The sequence below is a fragment of the Typopeltis vanoorti genome, chromosome 22, assembly GCF_054136105.1.
Source record: "Typopeltis vanoorti isolate ZY-2024b chromosome 22, IOZ_Tvanoo_1.0, whole genome shotgun sequence".
In the NCBI taxonomy this organism is placed as follows: Eukaryota; Metazoa; Arthropoda; class Arachnida; order Uropygi; family Thelyphonidae; genus Typopeltis; species Typopeltis vanoorti.
Genome location: NC_143570.1, coordinates 38,795,991 through 38,810,907, shown reverse-complemented (window position 1 = coordinate 38,810,907; position 14,917 = coordinate 38,795,991). Strand labels below are relative to the sequence as shown.

The 14,917-nt window shown below is 35.9% G+C and overlaps 1 protein-coding gene across 7 annotated transcripts in view; it reads left to right on the top strand.

Annotated features, from left to right (window-relative positions):
- Positions 1–14,917, top strand: part of LOC150094337 (neuropeptide CCHamide-1 receptor-like) — a 262,883-nt gene that overhangs the window by 125,551 nt on the left and 122,415 nt on the right. For all 7 annotated transcript variants that reach the window (XM_090412377.1, XM_090412373.1, XM_090412375.1 and 4 more), the window contains one exon: positions 2,714–2,868. Coding sequence is in view for 1 of the 7 variants with exons in the window: in XM_090412378.1 (XP_090268504.1) it covers positions 2,866–2,868 (3 nt within the window). In the remaining 6 variants the exon portion in view is untranslated. The remainder of the gene's footprint in view (positions 1–2,713; positions 2,869–14,917) is intronic.

Sequence of the window (14,917 nt, the reverse complement as noted above, 5' to 3'; positions counted from 1 at the left end):
CCTTGCTCCATCATCCCAACCTGAATCGTAATGACTGCATATCTATATCAAAAATCTGGGAAAGCCTAATCAAGATTACTCATTAATTTTTTTTTTTTTTTTTTTTTTTTTTTTTTTTTTTTTTTTTTTTTTTTTTTATATAGCAAATTCAATCATGTTTCTACTTCAAAATATTTCGTTTCATACTTAGTGATATAACATCACGCGGCATGTTCTAATTTCAACGATCTATTGTTAGTATTCTAGCTTGTATATTTTTTTTTTTTAAACTGTTCTTGTAATACCACCGACGATGGTCTGCTATTTCCAGACCGAAATATTTGGTTAAATAAATATCTTTCTTGTGATTACGTGATTATATCATTAAAACATTTGTTTGATGCCAAGATGGCAGGAAAGAGGAAGTGCCTTAGAAGCACGAAATGTTGTATATGACAATATCGGAGTACTCACAAGTAATAGAACTAATTTGGAGTAAACCTGTAGTTCTGGTAGTGACCTGAACATCCCTTGAGGGTACGTATCAAGAAATTGACGATGAAATAGCATTGACATCGATACATGCGCATTATTGATGCTATCATTGTCTGTCAATGATAATGGTATAATCGATAGACAAATGAAAAATAGTTTGAAATAAAATGATTTTATGCTTCGTCAATCTTGGAAAATAATATAAGGATCTACATGAAAATCTGTTAATTAAAAATTAGCTAATTAGAATTTGTACGTGTACCGTTTAAAGCTTACAGAATCTTTCAATCTACAATCTCCACTGTAATCTATGTGGAACATGAACTGATCTTAACACCTGATATTGGATAGGATGTTATCTTAGTAATTGTAAATTTGTAATTCCAGTTGGATAAATATGAAACCAGAGAAATAGACCAACAACACACCAAGCTACACCTTCATATTTAGGACGATGAACGGTAAAAACGGTAAAAAAAAATAATTTCAGAAGTTTGGAAATATGCCATTTTTTTTTGAGAAAAATCTTGACAAAATACAGATAACTTTGGAAGTAAGTTGTTGATCTGAAAATGTCGTGAAAGATGAAAGGTGGTAATCAGAATGAAACCTTGCTATAAATAAAAAAAAAATCATTTATCGAGCTACTTTGAACCTTCAGTATTCGGGCGATGTTTCACATCGTGCTGGGAGATTCAGCTATTCACTTACACATTCAAGAAAACTAAAAGATACCACAGAGATATTTGTAAAAGAAACAAAATCTATCACTTGACTAGACACCGAATATAAGCAGTAACTATTTATTTGATTTTAATACGGTGAAGAAATGCGACAAATTCTTGGGAAAATAATCTATTAACGTCATGAAATTCCTATTTTTCGCTTTTTCAATTGATATCGCTGTCATGTTTACTGATTACTGATCAATATTTGAATTTTCAGCATTTCCACTGAAAACAAATATGAAAAAATGTTAAAATGGCATCCTTCATCTTCTTTTCTTTTATATTGTTTTGTATAGAGCAGATACAGAATAATGATTATGTTCTAAAATGTTTGCAGATAGAAAAACCGAATTTTAATTCAAGGCAGGTGCATAAGTGATACAACATAGTAGTAAAAATGTCAGATATTTTTACCACTTTTTATTGATTTTTATTTACATTTCACATTAGTTTTCTTTTAATACAAAACTTTGTACTGTGTACTGCATGAAATAACATTTCATGAAATGTATGTCATTGTAATTGTGTGTTTGCATTACACAGTAGTGATGTATGCTGTCCAATGCTACAATATGAATCTAAAGGGTTGACATAATTCATATATAATCCTTCAGCCCTATCTATCCTCAGGCAAGGTGGTTTCGACAAAGGAAATCACCTTGCCTGAGGATAGATAGAATAAATTAAAGTAGTTAACGGCGGTATGATTATAATTGTAGATTCTTTATAAAATTATGTTGTGGCATAATTTGCCACGGATATGCTTGCGCTTTTCCGTCCCTTCATATGCAAATTTCATATAGAATTCTTGAGGAATAACAATCCAGGTATTTCCATTCAAAGGGCTCTGTAGAAAACAAGCGATCTAATCTACGGAAGTTCCGATTATTAATATTGAAATGTATAATTTGAAATCTTCTGTTTTCAGATATTTATCAACGAACTATTGCAAGATTATAAATTAATTAATTCAGTTATAAATTATTCCGCTACTGACGTTCCATTCCATAAATCCATTATAGGTCTTTGTAGGAATATAGAACACTCCCTGGCTATGAGCTAAAGTCCATTTATTCACTAGTTAGAAATAATTAGTGAAACACCCTTCATCTTTATGTAGGCCGCGATATAAAGACATTCATCAGAATTTTATGACGAACTGCTATGTTTGAAAATTAAATAAATGACTCACATGATTTTTAATTTAATTCCAAAGAATCTTCTGTAATTAATGACTAATTATTAACTATTTCTAAAATATTAGAAAAAAAATCCATTTCATCAATACTCATTTTGCAACTAACATTTCCATATTACGAGTTACACTGACATCGGTCATCAATATGATTCGTAGTCATTCTTAAACTCCTGCATTTATTTCAATTACACAGCAATAAAGAAACATTTTAAAGATACCTTGATTCTACATAAAAATGACGATTTGTCTATCGAAATTTATCAAGTTATTGATATAATTAATTTAGCCAACAATTCTTTCTTATTCTTTTCAGTTCTACAAGTTCTTCACTACATCGCCTCTAAGAATTCATTACTTGAATATATTACTTCTGCTCATTTTGAGAGGTTCACTAACTCCGAGTGAAAACAGTGAAGATGTTCCCAATATTTCTCTGAATCAGTTCCTAAAAGAGAGAAAGAGGAAATGGTAAATTTTTACACTTAATTAGTTCTTATGTAAATTATTATATAGCAATTATTAAAACGTATTTTTGCTTACTCAGCTTTAAGGAACTAGATGGTAAATCATGTCTTTCAATTTAAGTCATTTGTTTTCCGGGTTTTCAGTTAAAAACCTCTTAATAAATTGTATATTTAACATACAGTAGGAGAACGCAACTAATTTTTCTTTAATAAAGTAAATGTCATTTCATAGATGGCAGCACTATCTGTAACCTTAAATCCTGAAACTAGCACTTTTCCAGAATGGAGACAAGATTTTCCTCTCGTAAAGGGCAAATGTAAATCTTTTTACATGTGACATAATACCAAATGTCACATTATTAATAATTTATCAATAGTATAGTCAGAAAGATTGAGAATTCTGTATCGCAATCCCAGATATCCATCCTACTCAAAGAAAAGAAAGTAACATCACCGTAATGATCTCTCCTGTTCATAAGTTTCATGTGCTTAACAGCACATCGCGCCATTATAGCTCCGAAGTTGAGTTTGTCAGTGTATATTTGCTCTTTATAATGCTACTTATACAAGTTAGCAAAACGTTAAGTTCTGTGTGTATTTGATTTAATAATTACATTATTAATTATTACAATCTTGATTTATTTCTTAATGGCTTAAGTTCCAAATATTTTTCAGCCATTGTTTTTGTTTAGATACTAATTCGCCTCTAATGACACCAGGACTTATCTTAAACTGAAAAAAACGCGTACAGGTGATTCCTAGTGCGGAGTCGCATTCAATTTTAATGCAGCTGTATGACAAAAGTTGCCCTTCAGGAACACTCCATGAGGTTTCCTTATTTACTCGCAGGTTACGTTCTTTTTTGGTTATACACACAACTGGCCTTGTTGATTAGGATAAATTGCTGCAAAGTAAAAAAGGTACACCTTTCTTACCCCAATGTCAACATTTATTTGCAAACTAACATAATCTATCGATTCCAAGTGGCGGTGTAGGTACCTTTTCGTGCAGTGTCTTTTATCGTTTGATATCTTTCACTGTTCCTGTTGAGCCACTCTTCATTTTAATCACAGCATTTCAAAAATGCTTATATGAATATTGAATATAGCAAAAATAAGCATCAATTTACTGCATATATAGAGAGAATTATCATCATCATCATGCGAATCAAGGATTTAGGCATGTTCCAGCCTTAGAAGTCATCGATGAATCGTTTAAGAGGACGTCCTGGTTTTCTTTTTCCTAATGGCTTGTACTTTAAGGCTTGTTTTGGTAATCTTTCTGTTTTCATTCTTTGAACGTGTTCCATCCATCTATGTTTATATTTTTTAATTTTTTCAATTACTGGTTCTTGGTTTAATTCTTTCATAATTTCTTCGTTTCTTTTATGATCAAATAGGGTATACTTTGCAGTTTTTCTCATAAACTTCATTTCTGCTGTTGTTAATCTTTGTTTGTCTTTGTTTAATTATTATTATTATTATTAACTTGGAGAGTTTACACGTTCTTTTTTTGTGCAGATAAAGTTATTTCAACTTTTCCATAATTTAGACCAGTGTTTCTCAAAGTGTGGTACGCGTACCCCCGGGGTGTATGCGGAAGGTCTTCAGGGAGTACGTGGCAATTTTCGGCTATGCATTATTAACACATTTCTCAAAAATAGTGCAATTAGAGACAACTGGGATAAAAACGGCACTAACTAATGATCACATCTCCCTTCCAACAGAAACTGCTGTATAGACTCAAGCAAAACCATATGTTGTCGGTGCAACATATGGTTTTGCTTGACACCACCCCGTCGTGAACGTGTTAAAACTAATAAATATATAGTGAATGTGTTTCAAATATTATGGAATTCGGTTGAAGAGAATTAGCATTTCAACTCAACTGTTGAAATGCTAATGTCTTTTGTCCGCGTGATCTTTTGTTAATACCGCACCAATCATATGCACTTCTTCATAGTTGCTCTACGTATCTGAAGTCTTGTAAATTACTGGTAATTTGTGCTTGAAATAATGGGAAAGAAGATGAAGCGATTTGGGTAGATGACTTTGACGATGCACACAAGGAAACTGTTCTGGATGCCAAAAGTAGCAATAGCGAGTAGGAGCTTCTTGGTAAGGCCAACCATTTGCAGTTTGTTTTTCTGAAAACTTTCGTTTCCCCAAAATCCCCGCATATATCTCGCACCACGATTTTTTAGCTTTCATTTCGGGAAAAAAAGTGCGAGTTATATTCGAGTAAATACGGTAATTTTTTTAGCTTTCAAATTCTTAAGTATGGATCATTGGTTAAAGATTGGATTTATAAAACTCACAAAAGAGAGCAATATAAGTATTTGTAAGCAACAAGAAAATTGATATTGCATCTGGATCAAATAAAATTGATAAGGGTATGTCGTATGACATCTCTAGAGAACCAACTAGGAAGAAGATGAAATATCTTCGTATGATATGAATTACTTGAAATGTGGATTTTCATGGATGGGAAATGAAGAGGAACCTATTCCAAATTTTGTTCTATTACAAATAAATCATTTTTTGTTTACATGAACATAACAATTCAAATAAAATAGACATTTACGATGAAATATACTTTATTTATTTATTTGATAAGGGAGTACTTGGTAATAAAGAAAATTTAAGAAGGGATACACCGATATCTGAAGTTGGAGAAACACTGATTTAGACGATCAGACTAGATACAGACTGATCTTCTGAATAACTTCAGAGAAGTTATTTCATTCAAACACGAATAACTATAAAGGTATTTATAAAAAATCAAGTGGATATTAAATCCAGCATTATTTCCAAGTCGAATACAGAAACTATAAAAGGTTCGTATGAAATTTTACCAGAAAGCTTACGAGAATACACTCGCCTGTGTTTACGAGTTGTCCTAGCCGGACCTTATAAGAGACATGGACGCTGTGACAACTTCGCCTGCTATTGATCCATTTTGATAACGTTTCACCGGCCAGAAAGCTGTTTCAAACTGGTTGGTTTTCGTCAGAGATCAGGCAGAAAGCAACCAGTTTGAAACAGCTGTCAGGCTAGTGAAACTTTATCAAAACGGACCAATAGGAGGCAAATATACGAACGCTGTAAGGTCCGGCTACGACAACTCGTAATCACCGGCGAGTGTATTCATTCCAGTAAGATCTCTCGTCAAATTTCATACGAACCTCATAGTTTCTGTATTCGGCTTGGGAATAATGCTGGATTGAATATCCACTTGATTTTTTATAAATTTTGCATCGCCGAAGTGAAGCCTTTTGGCTCTTTATATTATTATTATTATTACTACGGACTACTCCAGGGAGTCCTTAGACTCATCGAGGGAGGCCCTAAACATCATGTTCACACAACTGTTCAACATTCTCACAGTATCTATCATACCGTGCCTTGAACTCGCTCACTGTCATAGCACCCACAACAGACTCTGGCAGCTTATTCCACTCATTTACCACTCTAAAAGTAAAGAACCCAGCTCTAACACCCTTGCTAACCACGCTCTTTCCCAGCTTCCATGTCCCCTAGTTCTCCCACCACCAGTCCTGATCTCAAAAATATCCTCTGAATTAATCCTATAGAATCCTTTTAGCAATTTGAAATGTCTCAATCATATCTCCCCTTTTCCGCCTATCAACTAGTTTCTGCAACCCACAAATCTTCAACCTGTTCTCATATGGTTCATTCCGTAGACCTGCTATCATCTTAGTCACTCGCCTCTGGATCCTCTCCACCTCCTCCCCATCAAGAAGGAACCGAGGTGACCAAATCTGGGCACAGTAGTCGAGATGAGGTCTTATCAGGGCTCGGTACAGAGGTACAATAACTTGCTTGTCTCTGCTCGTCAAGGTATTTTTCAACAACCAAGTGAGTTGATGAGCTGATTTAGCTACTTTCGCAATGTGCCCCCTAAACTTCATCTCCCTATCCACCAACACTCCCAAGTCCCTGGCCTCATCAATCTCTTGGAGTACAGTTCCACCAATGTGGTATACTGCTGCTAATCTTTTCACTCCGAAATGCATAACCTTACATTTTGTCACATTAAATTGACATCCATTCTCCTTAGTCCAGAACTCCAATCTATCTAAGTCATCTTGCAAGACTTTGACATCTTCTGCGTTTACTATCGCCCTACCCAACTTTGCATCATCAGCGAACAAATGAACTGTCCCACTTAGACCCTTCCCTATATCGTTAATGAACAGATTAAACAGCAGTGGTCCAAGAACAGAACCCTGTGGCACACCACTAGTCACAGGCCGTCTTTTGGACTCTACTCCTGAATAAACTACTCTTTGATATCTCTCCATCAACCACCCAGCTATCCATCTCACCAACCCTATATCCATTCCCATATGTTGTAGTTTACGGATTAGAATTCCATGTGGTATCCTGTCAAACGCCTTTGCCATATCCAGCAGTATCACTGTAAACCCATTTCCCTTATCCAGTTCAGCCGTCACCTTGTTATAAAACTTGAGCAAGTTACTGAGGCATGATCTACCCTTCACAAAGCCATGCTGTCCTCTGTACAGTATCTCATTTTCATCAATCCATTCCTGTATTTTTCCCTTGACTACTTTCTCCAAGACCTTGACAACGACTCCTGATATGCTGATTGGTCGGTAATTTGCAACCATAGTCTTGGATCCTCCTTTATGCAGTGAAACTATTTTCCCCTCTTTCCACGCCTTCGGGACTAAGCCAGACCCGAGACTCAGATTAAACAACATGGTCAAGGGCACTGATAATTCCTTAGCCGCTTCATGCAAGACCCGTGCCGGTATACCATCCAATCCCACAGATGTATTCACATTAAGGTTCTGTAATAGACTATTCACCTCCACCTCATTCATCACAATTCCCGTATAAACTAATGGTTCCTTCATTTTTTCACCGTCACCACCTGGATGATATACTTTTGCAAAGTGCGCGCTCAGTAACTCCACTATATCGACTGGTTCAGTGAACTCTTTACCATCGTCATTCCTTAAAATCATTTTGCCATGTACAGTTTTTTTCTTGCTTGCAGCATATTGAAAGAACTGTTTGGGATTCTCTTTTGCTTGCATAGCTAGTTTCCTTTCATAATCGGCTTTTGCTGTTTTTACCACATTCGTTACCCTTCTGGCCTGCACTTTATACCGTTCGTGTGCCTGCGGGTCACCCCTTTCTTTAAATTCCCTCCATAGTTGTTTCTTTTTTTGCAGCTCAAGCTTAATGGTGTTATTCATCCATTTAACCCCTCCTTGTTTCACTATTCGGACCTTAGGTATACAATCAGCCATAACCTCCTGTAAATGCTCTTTGACCATTTCCCATGCTCTATCGACGTCCAGCCCTTGCAGTTGTACATGCCATGGCACTGATCCAAGCAATCTTCTAAGCTTGTCATACTTGCCCTTGCCAGCACGGTAATTCCACATATACCCTGTCTTAATCACAAATTGCACACCTTTAGCCACCTCCCAGGTCAAGACCTTATGATCACTCTCACCAATAGGTGGCAACATGGTCGTATTCATTACAGTCAAATTTTGAGATGCAATTACCAGGTCAAGCACTCTCACACCCCTAGTATTTTCAATTACATGCTGTTTCAGATAGTTGTCCCTTAATAATTGATTAAAATCCATTTCCTTCCTCACATGTGTCCTCTCCTCCTTCCAATCAATGTTACCATAGTTGAAATCCCCCATAATAATTACCTTCCTTCCACTCATTTCATCAATTTGTTTATGCATACCATCTCCACCATCTATTCCATCACCTGGTCTATAGCAGCACCCAACTGTATATTTTATTCTGCAAGTGTCAATCTCATACCAAAATAGTCTCAAATGAGCTCCTTTCACTATACTGCAATACTTCAATTCTCCTTGGCTGCAGTTCATCAGCTATCATCAATAACACCCCTCCCCCAATTTTATTCTCTCTGTCCCTCCTAAACATACTATAACCTACACATTCTATCCCACTAACTATATCATCTTCCGTCAGCCATGTTTCACTAATGCCAATAACCTGTGGCCAGGAAGAGCCAATCAAGGCCAAAAATTCTTCCTTCTTGTTCCTAATACTCCTGGCATTAGTATACATGAATTGCAGTGATCCCTTTTGTCCCACCCCTATCTTGATGCGTTATTCTAAATGTCCCATTCCCAATTTTTGTCCTTAGTGCTGGCACAGGTACATTATATACATTTTTACACTCAACTGTCTCACTGATGTCTGGATATCCACTCCCCCCCCCCTCCTTGGTAGTTCTAGTTTCCCTGGTTCTGCACATCCATTTTCACTTCATTCAGCAACACTTTTTCCAGTCTCCGCACACCAAGTCCATTCAAATGCAGGCCATCCATCTTGTATAAGTCCTTTCGCCCATCAAACTCATTCCACACGTCCACGAATTCCACACCACACCGTCCGCATAACCTGCGCATAATGTCATTTGCGATTATGGCCCTCCTTCTAGACTCCTCTCTGTCATACCACGGTAACAGACTCACCATTCTAACTCTGTCACTCTTTTCTTTCGCTACCTTTAACAATACTTTCAAGTCCTCTCTCATAAAAAATTTATCACTTTTCAATTCATTCGTACCCGCCACAATTATTAATTCTTTCACCGTCTGTTTTTGCACTCTAATACTCTTACTTACATCCTTAAATTTCGCACCCGGTAAGTACGATTTAGTTACACTCCCATCTATTACTCCTCTTAATAACGAGTCACCATACAACACTCTTTCCTTCATTTCGGAAACTCTCCCACGCTGTTTATTTACGTTAGCTGAATCACTCTGGAAAGAGTTTTGCAGGTGCTCTAATTGCCGCTGCGCATTTTGTATCACTGCGCGCAACCTAGCGATCTCACTTCCTACAAATAATTCCTCATTTTTTTTTATCATTCAAACCATTTTCTCTTTCTGTATAATTGCTCTCGCTCTTTCTTAGATCACCGCTCACATTGCCATCTTGTACACTGCAATTCCCTATCAAGCCACTATTTTCACTCGCATTCTGGCTTTCTTCAACCATAATTTTTCGCAATTGGATACAGCAATTAGTATAAAGGTATTTTTTTAACATCTTCATTACAGTAAATTACGAAATTTACTAATTAATAAATTACTGTGAATTAATATTAATACGGAATTAATATTACAAGTGAAATATTATTTATTATTGAACGTATTTTAGTTATACGAATCCAATATAAATATATACAGTAGAAACAAAAAAAAAAAAAACATCAGATTTCAATAAAATGCGTCTTATTCTTAAAAACCTTTCGCGTTGCTATCCCCCCTGAGCTTTGCCTACCACACTTGGATAAACGACACTGTTTTAGGGGAACGTCATTTAGAAACTAAAATGATCCTCTTAGGTACGAATTTATCACTCCCTCGGATTCCAATTGCATGCTGTTTCCCTTTTCCTCCTTAGATGGTGCACTAGTCAAATACATTAAAATAAATTATAACATCAGTCATGTGTATTGTAAATAAATAATTACTTCCCATATGTTGAATAAACATCAAAAATATCGGTCAATTAAATCGATCATTTGTTGAATAGCAAATTTCCGGAAAGGGTTAAAAGAGAAAAATCTTTTTCTTCCGGAACACAATCAGGATTCCGCGTATATCATAGAACAAATGATCGAGTCCGACTGGATGCCTCCATTACAGATGGCTTCTTAAAACGCAAGAATTTGGTGTCAGTTTTCCTTTGATATGCATAAAGCATGCAACACTGCTTGGAGAATTAGAATAAATATCTACACAACTTGGGTCACATAGGGGAACTCCCTTTTTTTTATCAAGATCTTTTTATCTAACCGAATATTTCAAGTCATAGTGGGAGCCATCCTCTAGATTGTATACGCAAGAGGAGATAGTCCTGGTTCAGTTTTAAGTGTCACACGCTTTCAGTCAAGGTTAACTCGCAAACAGAACAACTTCCGTCTTATCTAATTTTACTTTACTGTCTTCCGTTATGCGTGTAATATGAGAGTCACGCCAAAAACCATGGCTGGCTGCAGCAAGCCATTTTTCGCAATTGGATACAGCAAATCATTTCAGATTATCCCTGCAAAATAAAATTTCTGTGCAATTTTGCCAGAACTCATCCTAGTCATCTCAGTTGCTCCATATGCCAAGTTCTTACGCTTCACATTTATTACAAAATACGTGCCAAAAAAGCGATGAACATCTTTCGCATCCTATTTTTCATCTTTTCAGGTGCTGACTGATGTTCTTGCTCCGATTGTATTATGTACGGATTAGATCAAAACTTGATTATGGATCAAAAGTCTGTGCTGGGCTCTCTCTCTGGCTACTCCCAGAGAGAGAAAATTCGCAGCTATGGTTGGGCCCTATGCACCATCAAGGTAACATTTAATCTGAAGAATTGCATTGGAAACCACAAGGATGGTTCATTTACTTCGACGTACAGACTAGGGATCGGATAAAGTATCCTTGTCGCTCGAGAACAATAGCTGTCTGTGCTATAAGCTACCAAAATACCTGCCGACCATCCAACATGGTCAATTATTTTGTGTCCGAGAGTGATAAACTGTACACTCATTAGACTGCCTTAGGATCCTTAAGTTTGCGAACAATAGCTCTCTTACAAGCTCTAGATATTGAGATAGACAATATTGCACAGACTCCATTAATTCTTGCTCGGGTCTGCATATACGTCATAGCCATCTTAAATATTCTTTATTGATTGTTGTATGTAGTCTTTTATCTCCCGGTTTGTTTTATTTGCTTTATATAAACTTAAATTTGTTTTTATACACTCGTTTCTATACCAGTTCATACTGTTGCTTTATTAATTATTACCTTGCCTACTGCTGTGATCTGTATTGGCGCAACCATTCTTAGGCCACTAAATCTTTAACTAAACTATTGCTATAGACCAGTGATTTTCAACCTTTTTCATAATATGGCACACCTAGACTAATTATTAAAATTCTGCAGCACACTAAAAATATTTTCTTTTAATTTGTTTGACGATCTGGCAAAAAATGGCATAATTTTAATTGATTTACATATAAAAGATATTAATAATAGTAATTATGTATCCTTTTTGGGAGCTTCAAGGGAATAAATGCCCCAATTACGAAATTATTTCTTTCAATTAATTTGTTTTCACAAATTTTGCGGCACACCGGTTGAAAATCGCCGCAATCGACAATGCAAAATACACCATAAAAATATAAAATAAAATCAGCACTTGTAAACAAAAGTATTGTTGCGAAATATTGAGCGAAGACGTGCTGAAAAGTTGTGATAATCACCATAAAAGTATTGAGGAAGAACCTCAACTGAGGTGTTTGTTAGAACTTTTCAACCCCCCCCCCTCGTTGAATATTTTATTATTATTTAAATTGAAGCCATTGGTCACTCTAATCCGTTATTCTAGATTTACGCACCTACAGATAGTTTTTCCTATGGATAATATAACTTTCAAACATGAATGATTGTTTATAACATGTTCAGTTAATTTATTTCATTAATTACTGATGATTAATCTTATTGCGAAAAGAAGTGACTGACTTTTTCGACGAGCTCTGCAAAAGCCTGCGAGATTTCTTAAATGTCCTGCAAAACTAGAAGTCTCATAGTTGATGATTCGTATTTTTACGTAGAAACTCGAAAGATAAAATGGCGAATGATATACAATTGTATGTTTTAGTTGATTGGTGATTCCAGAACTAGACAATGAGAGTTTTGCCGATGATCCAACAGAAGATTTTAGTAAAAAAAAAAAAAATGGATAAAATTTCTGATTCAGTAAAGCTGTCATTAAAGAATGTTGTTGTTGGAAACCTAAACAACATAAGAAAACGAATCTGTTATATAAAGATGTTTTGGATAAAAAATTGAATTGTAGAGAAAATAAAAACTAAAAGTAATGATAAACACCTGCTGAACATTTTTTTTTCTGGTAAAGATCCTCATGTTTATGGATGATTACGATGATGCTGATGAATTAATTTATGGATTATAAATTATTAATAAACAGATCACAAATTATGGCGACATTAGCTAGAAAAAATGGGGAAAAACATCGACCATATTTCTCAGCAGCGAGTTTGAGAAATATATGAAATGATAGAACTCAGAGAAACCGACCGGTATCTTCGTCTCTTGGCCGATGATACCGTGAAGAAAATAATTTCAGCGAATGGTAACATGCGAGACAAAAATGTTAATAAAATAACAGCCACTTTTAGAAGAAACGTGTTAGTCGGAAAATATCGTGAAAACGAAATATATTCATCTTCGCGACAAACCATGCTCTTAAAGACAAACCCTTATACATTTTTCAAGCTACTTCCAATCTGATGCAAGTAGGGTGGTTGTCTCCCAACGTCAAAGAAAATTCAGTCTTACATTAGCCATCCAGAAAGTTTAAGAATACCACGGCGATATTCGCGACAAACTAGAGGGTAGAAATATAAAAAAAAAAAAAAAACTCACTCGTCTAGACTGCAAATAAGTGTAATTATTGAATTGATGTACAATACAATTCAGTTCAAATAAATGAATACGAACAGAATGAGCATTATATATTAATGAAAAATAAATAAATACAACTCCACTCAAGTTTATTTACATGTTATAATTGCTAAGTGTTTTTATACAAAATACAAAAAAAAAAACCTCATTAGACACCGCTCGTGGGCAAGGTATATCGTGTCATGTAACCTACTTACCGCACGTGATTGTAGGGTGCTACTAAGGATACTTGGTGCCACTGTTCCAGTAGCACCAATCCTCACTTCTGGGTTGTTACAACCAATCCAAGGGAACTCCCAATGCCGATCAGCCGTCGTGTTATAGAAAGATTCCTACACAGTCAACACTGCCCTGTCTTTATTGAGGTGGGCCCTCAAATCCTAATTACTGAAACTACACCAATGCCACGTTGGAATTTTGCAAGGCAAACTGGAACAGCTTTTCTTCAGATCTAGATAAAAATGTGAGCAGGATTCCACCACAACTAACTACCGAAGATTTGTGAAAATAGTAATTTCTACAGCCCAAAAAACATCCCTAGAGGTACTAGAAAAGAATACATACCTGGCTGGAGCGAAACCAGCAAAGCACTCTATAACGACTTTCTGAATAGTGGATGTTGCAGAACAAATGGATTGACACCATGGAAAGGCTGAACTTTAAACATTTAAGCAGGAAGAATCTAAGCCTCCTTAAAAAGTTGGGTGGTAATTACCATCGCCCCCCCCCAAGAGAAAGCTGCTGTTAGGGCCAACTGAATTGCCAATCGGATAGTGAATCTGTCCGGAGCCAAATCAGAAAAAAGCCGACATTAAAATAATTAGGAAGGAATTGAGCAGACTTAAAGAAGGTTGTTCTAACGCGACCGACCTGTCGAATCCATTCACTAAAGAAGAACTTCTTGCTGAACTCCAGGGAGTGAAAACTGGTCAAGCACCTGGATTTGATAATATTCACTTTGAATTGTTAAAACACCCTGGACCAAATACAGTGGTATGGCTGACAAAATTCTTCTCTAATATTCTACAGAGCGGCAGATTACTAACAGAATTTAAAAATTCGAAGATAATATCCATCCTGAAACCTGAAAAGCGACCCCCGATAAATCTGAAAGCAATAGACATATAGTACTGCTATTAGAAAGACGTATTTACAGTATAATTATTATTATTATTGACACTCTCCCTCATGAATAGGCTGGTTTCAGCCCCGGGCTCAGCTGTGTAGATCAAGTTTTGCCCCTAACGATGCATAGAATCTCGTTTTGAAAAATGCCTTAAAACTGGTGCAGTCTTTATAGACTTAACGGCCGCATATGACACCGTATGGAGGAACGGCGTGATCTACAAGCTCCTTAAAATACTGAAATGTAAAAAAAAAAAATTATCCATCTGATCAACGCTATTCTGTCTAATAGAACAATATAGGTAGATATAGATGATGATATGAGCAAGTCCAAGAACACTTAATAATGGACTCCCCACAAGGGTCAGTTCTGGCCCCT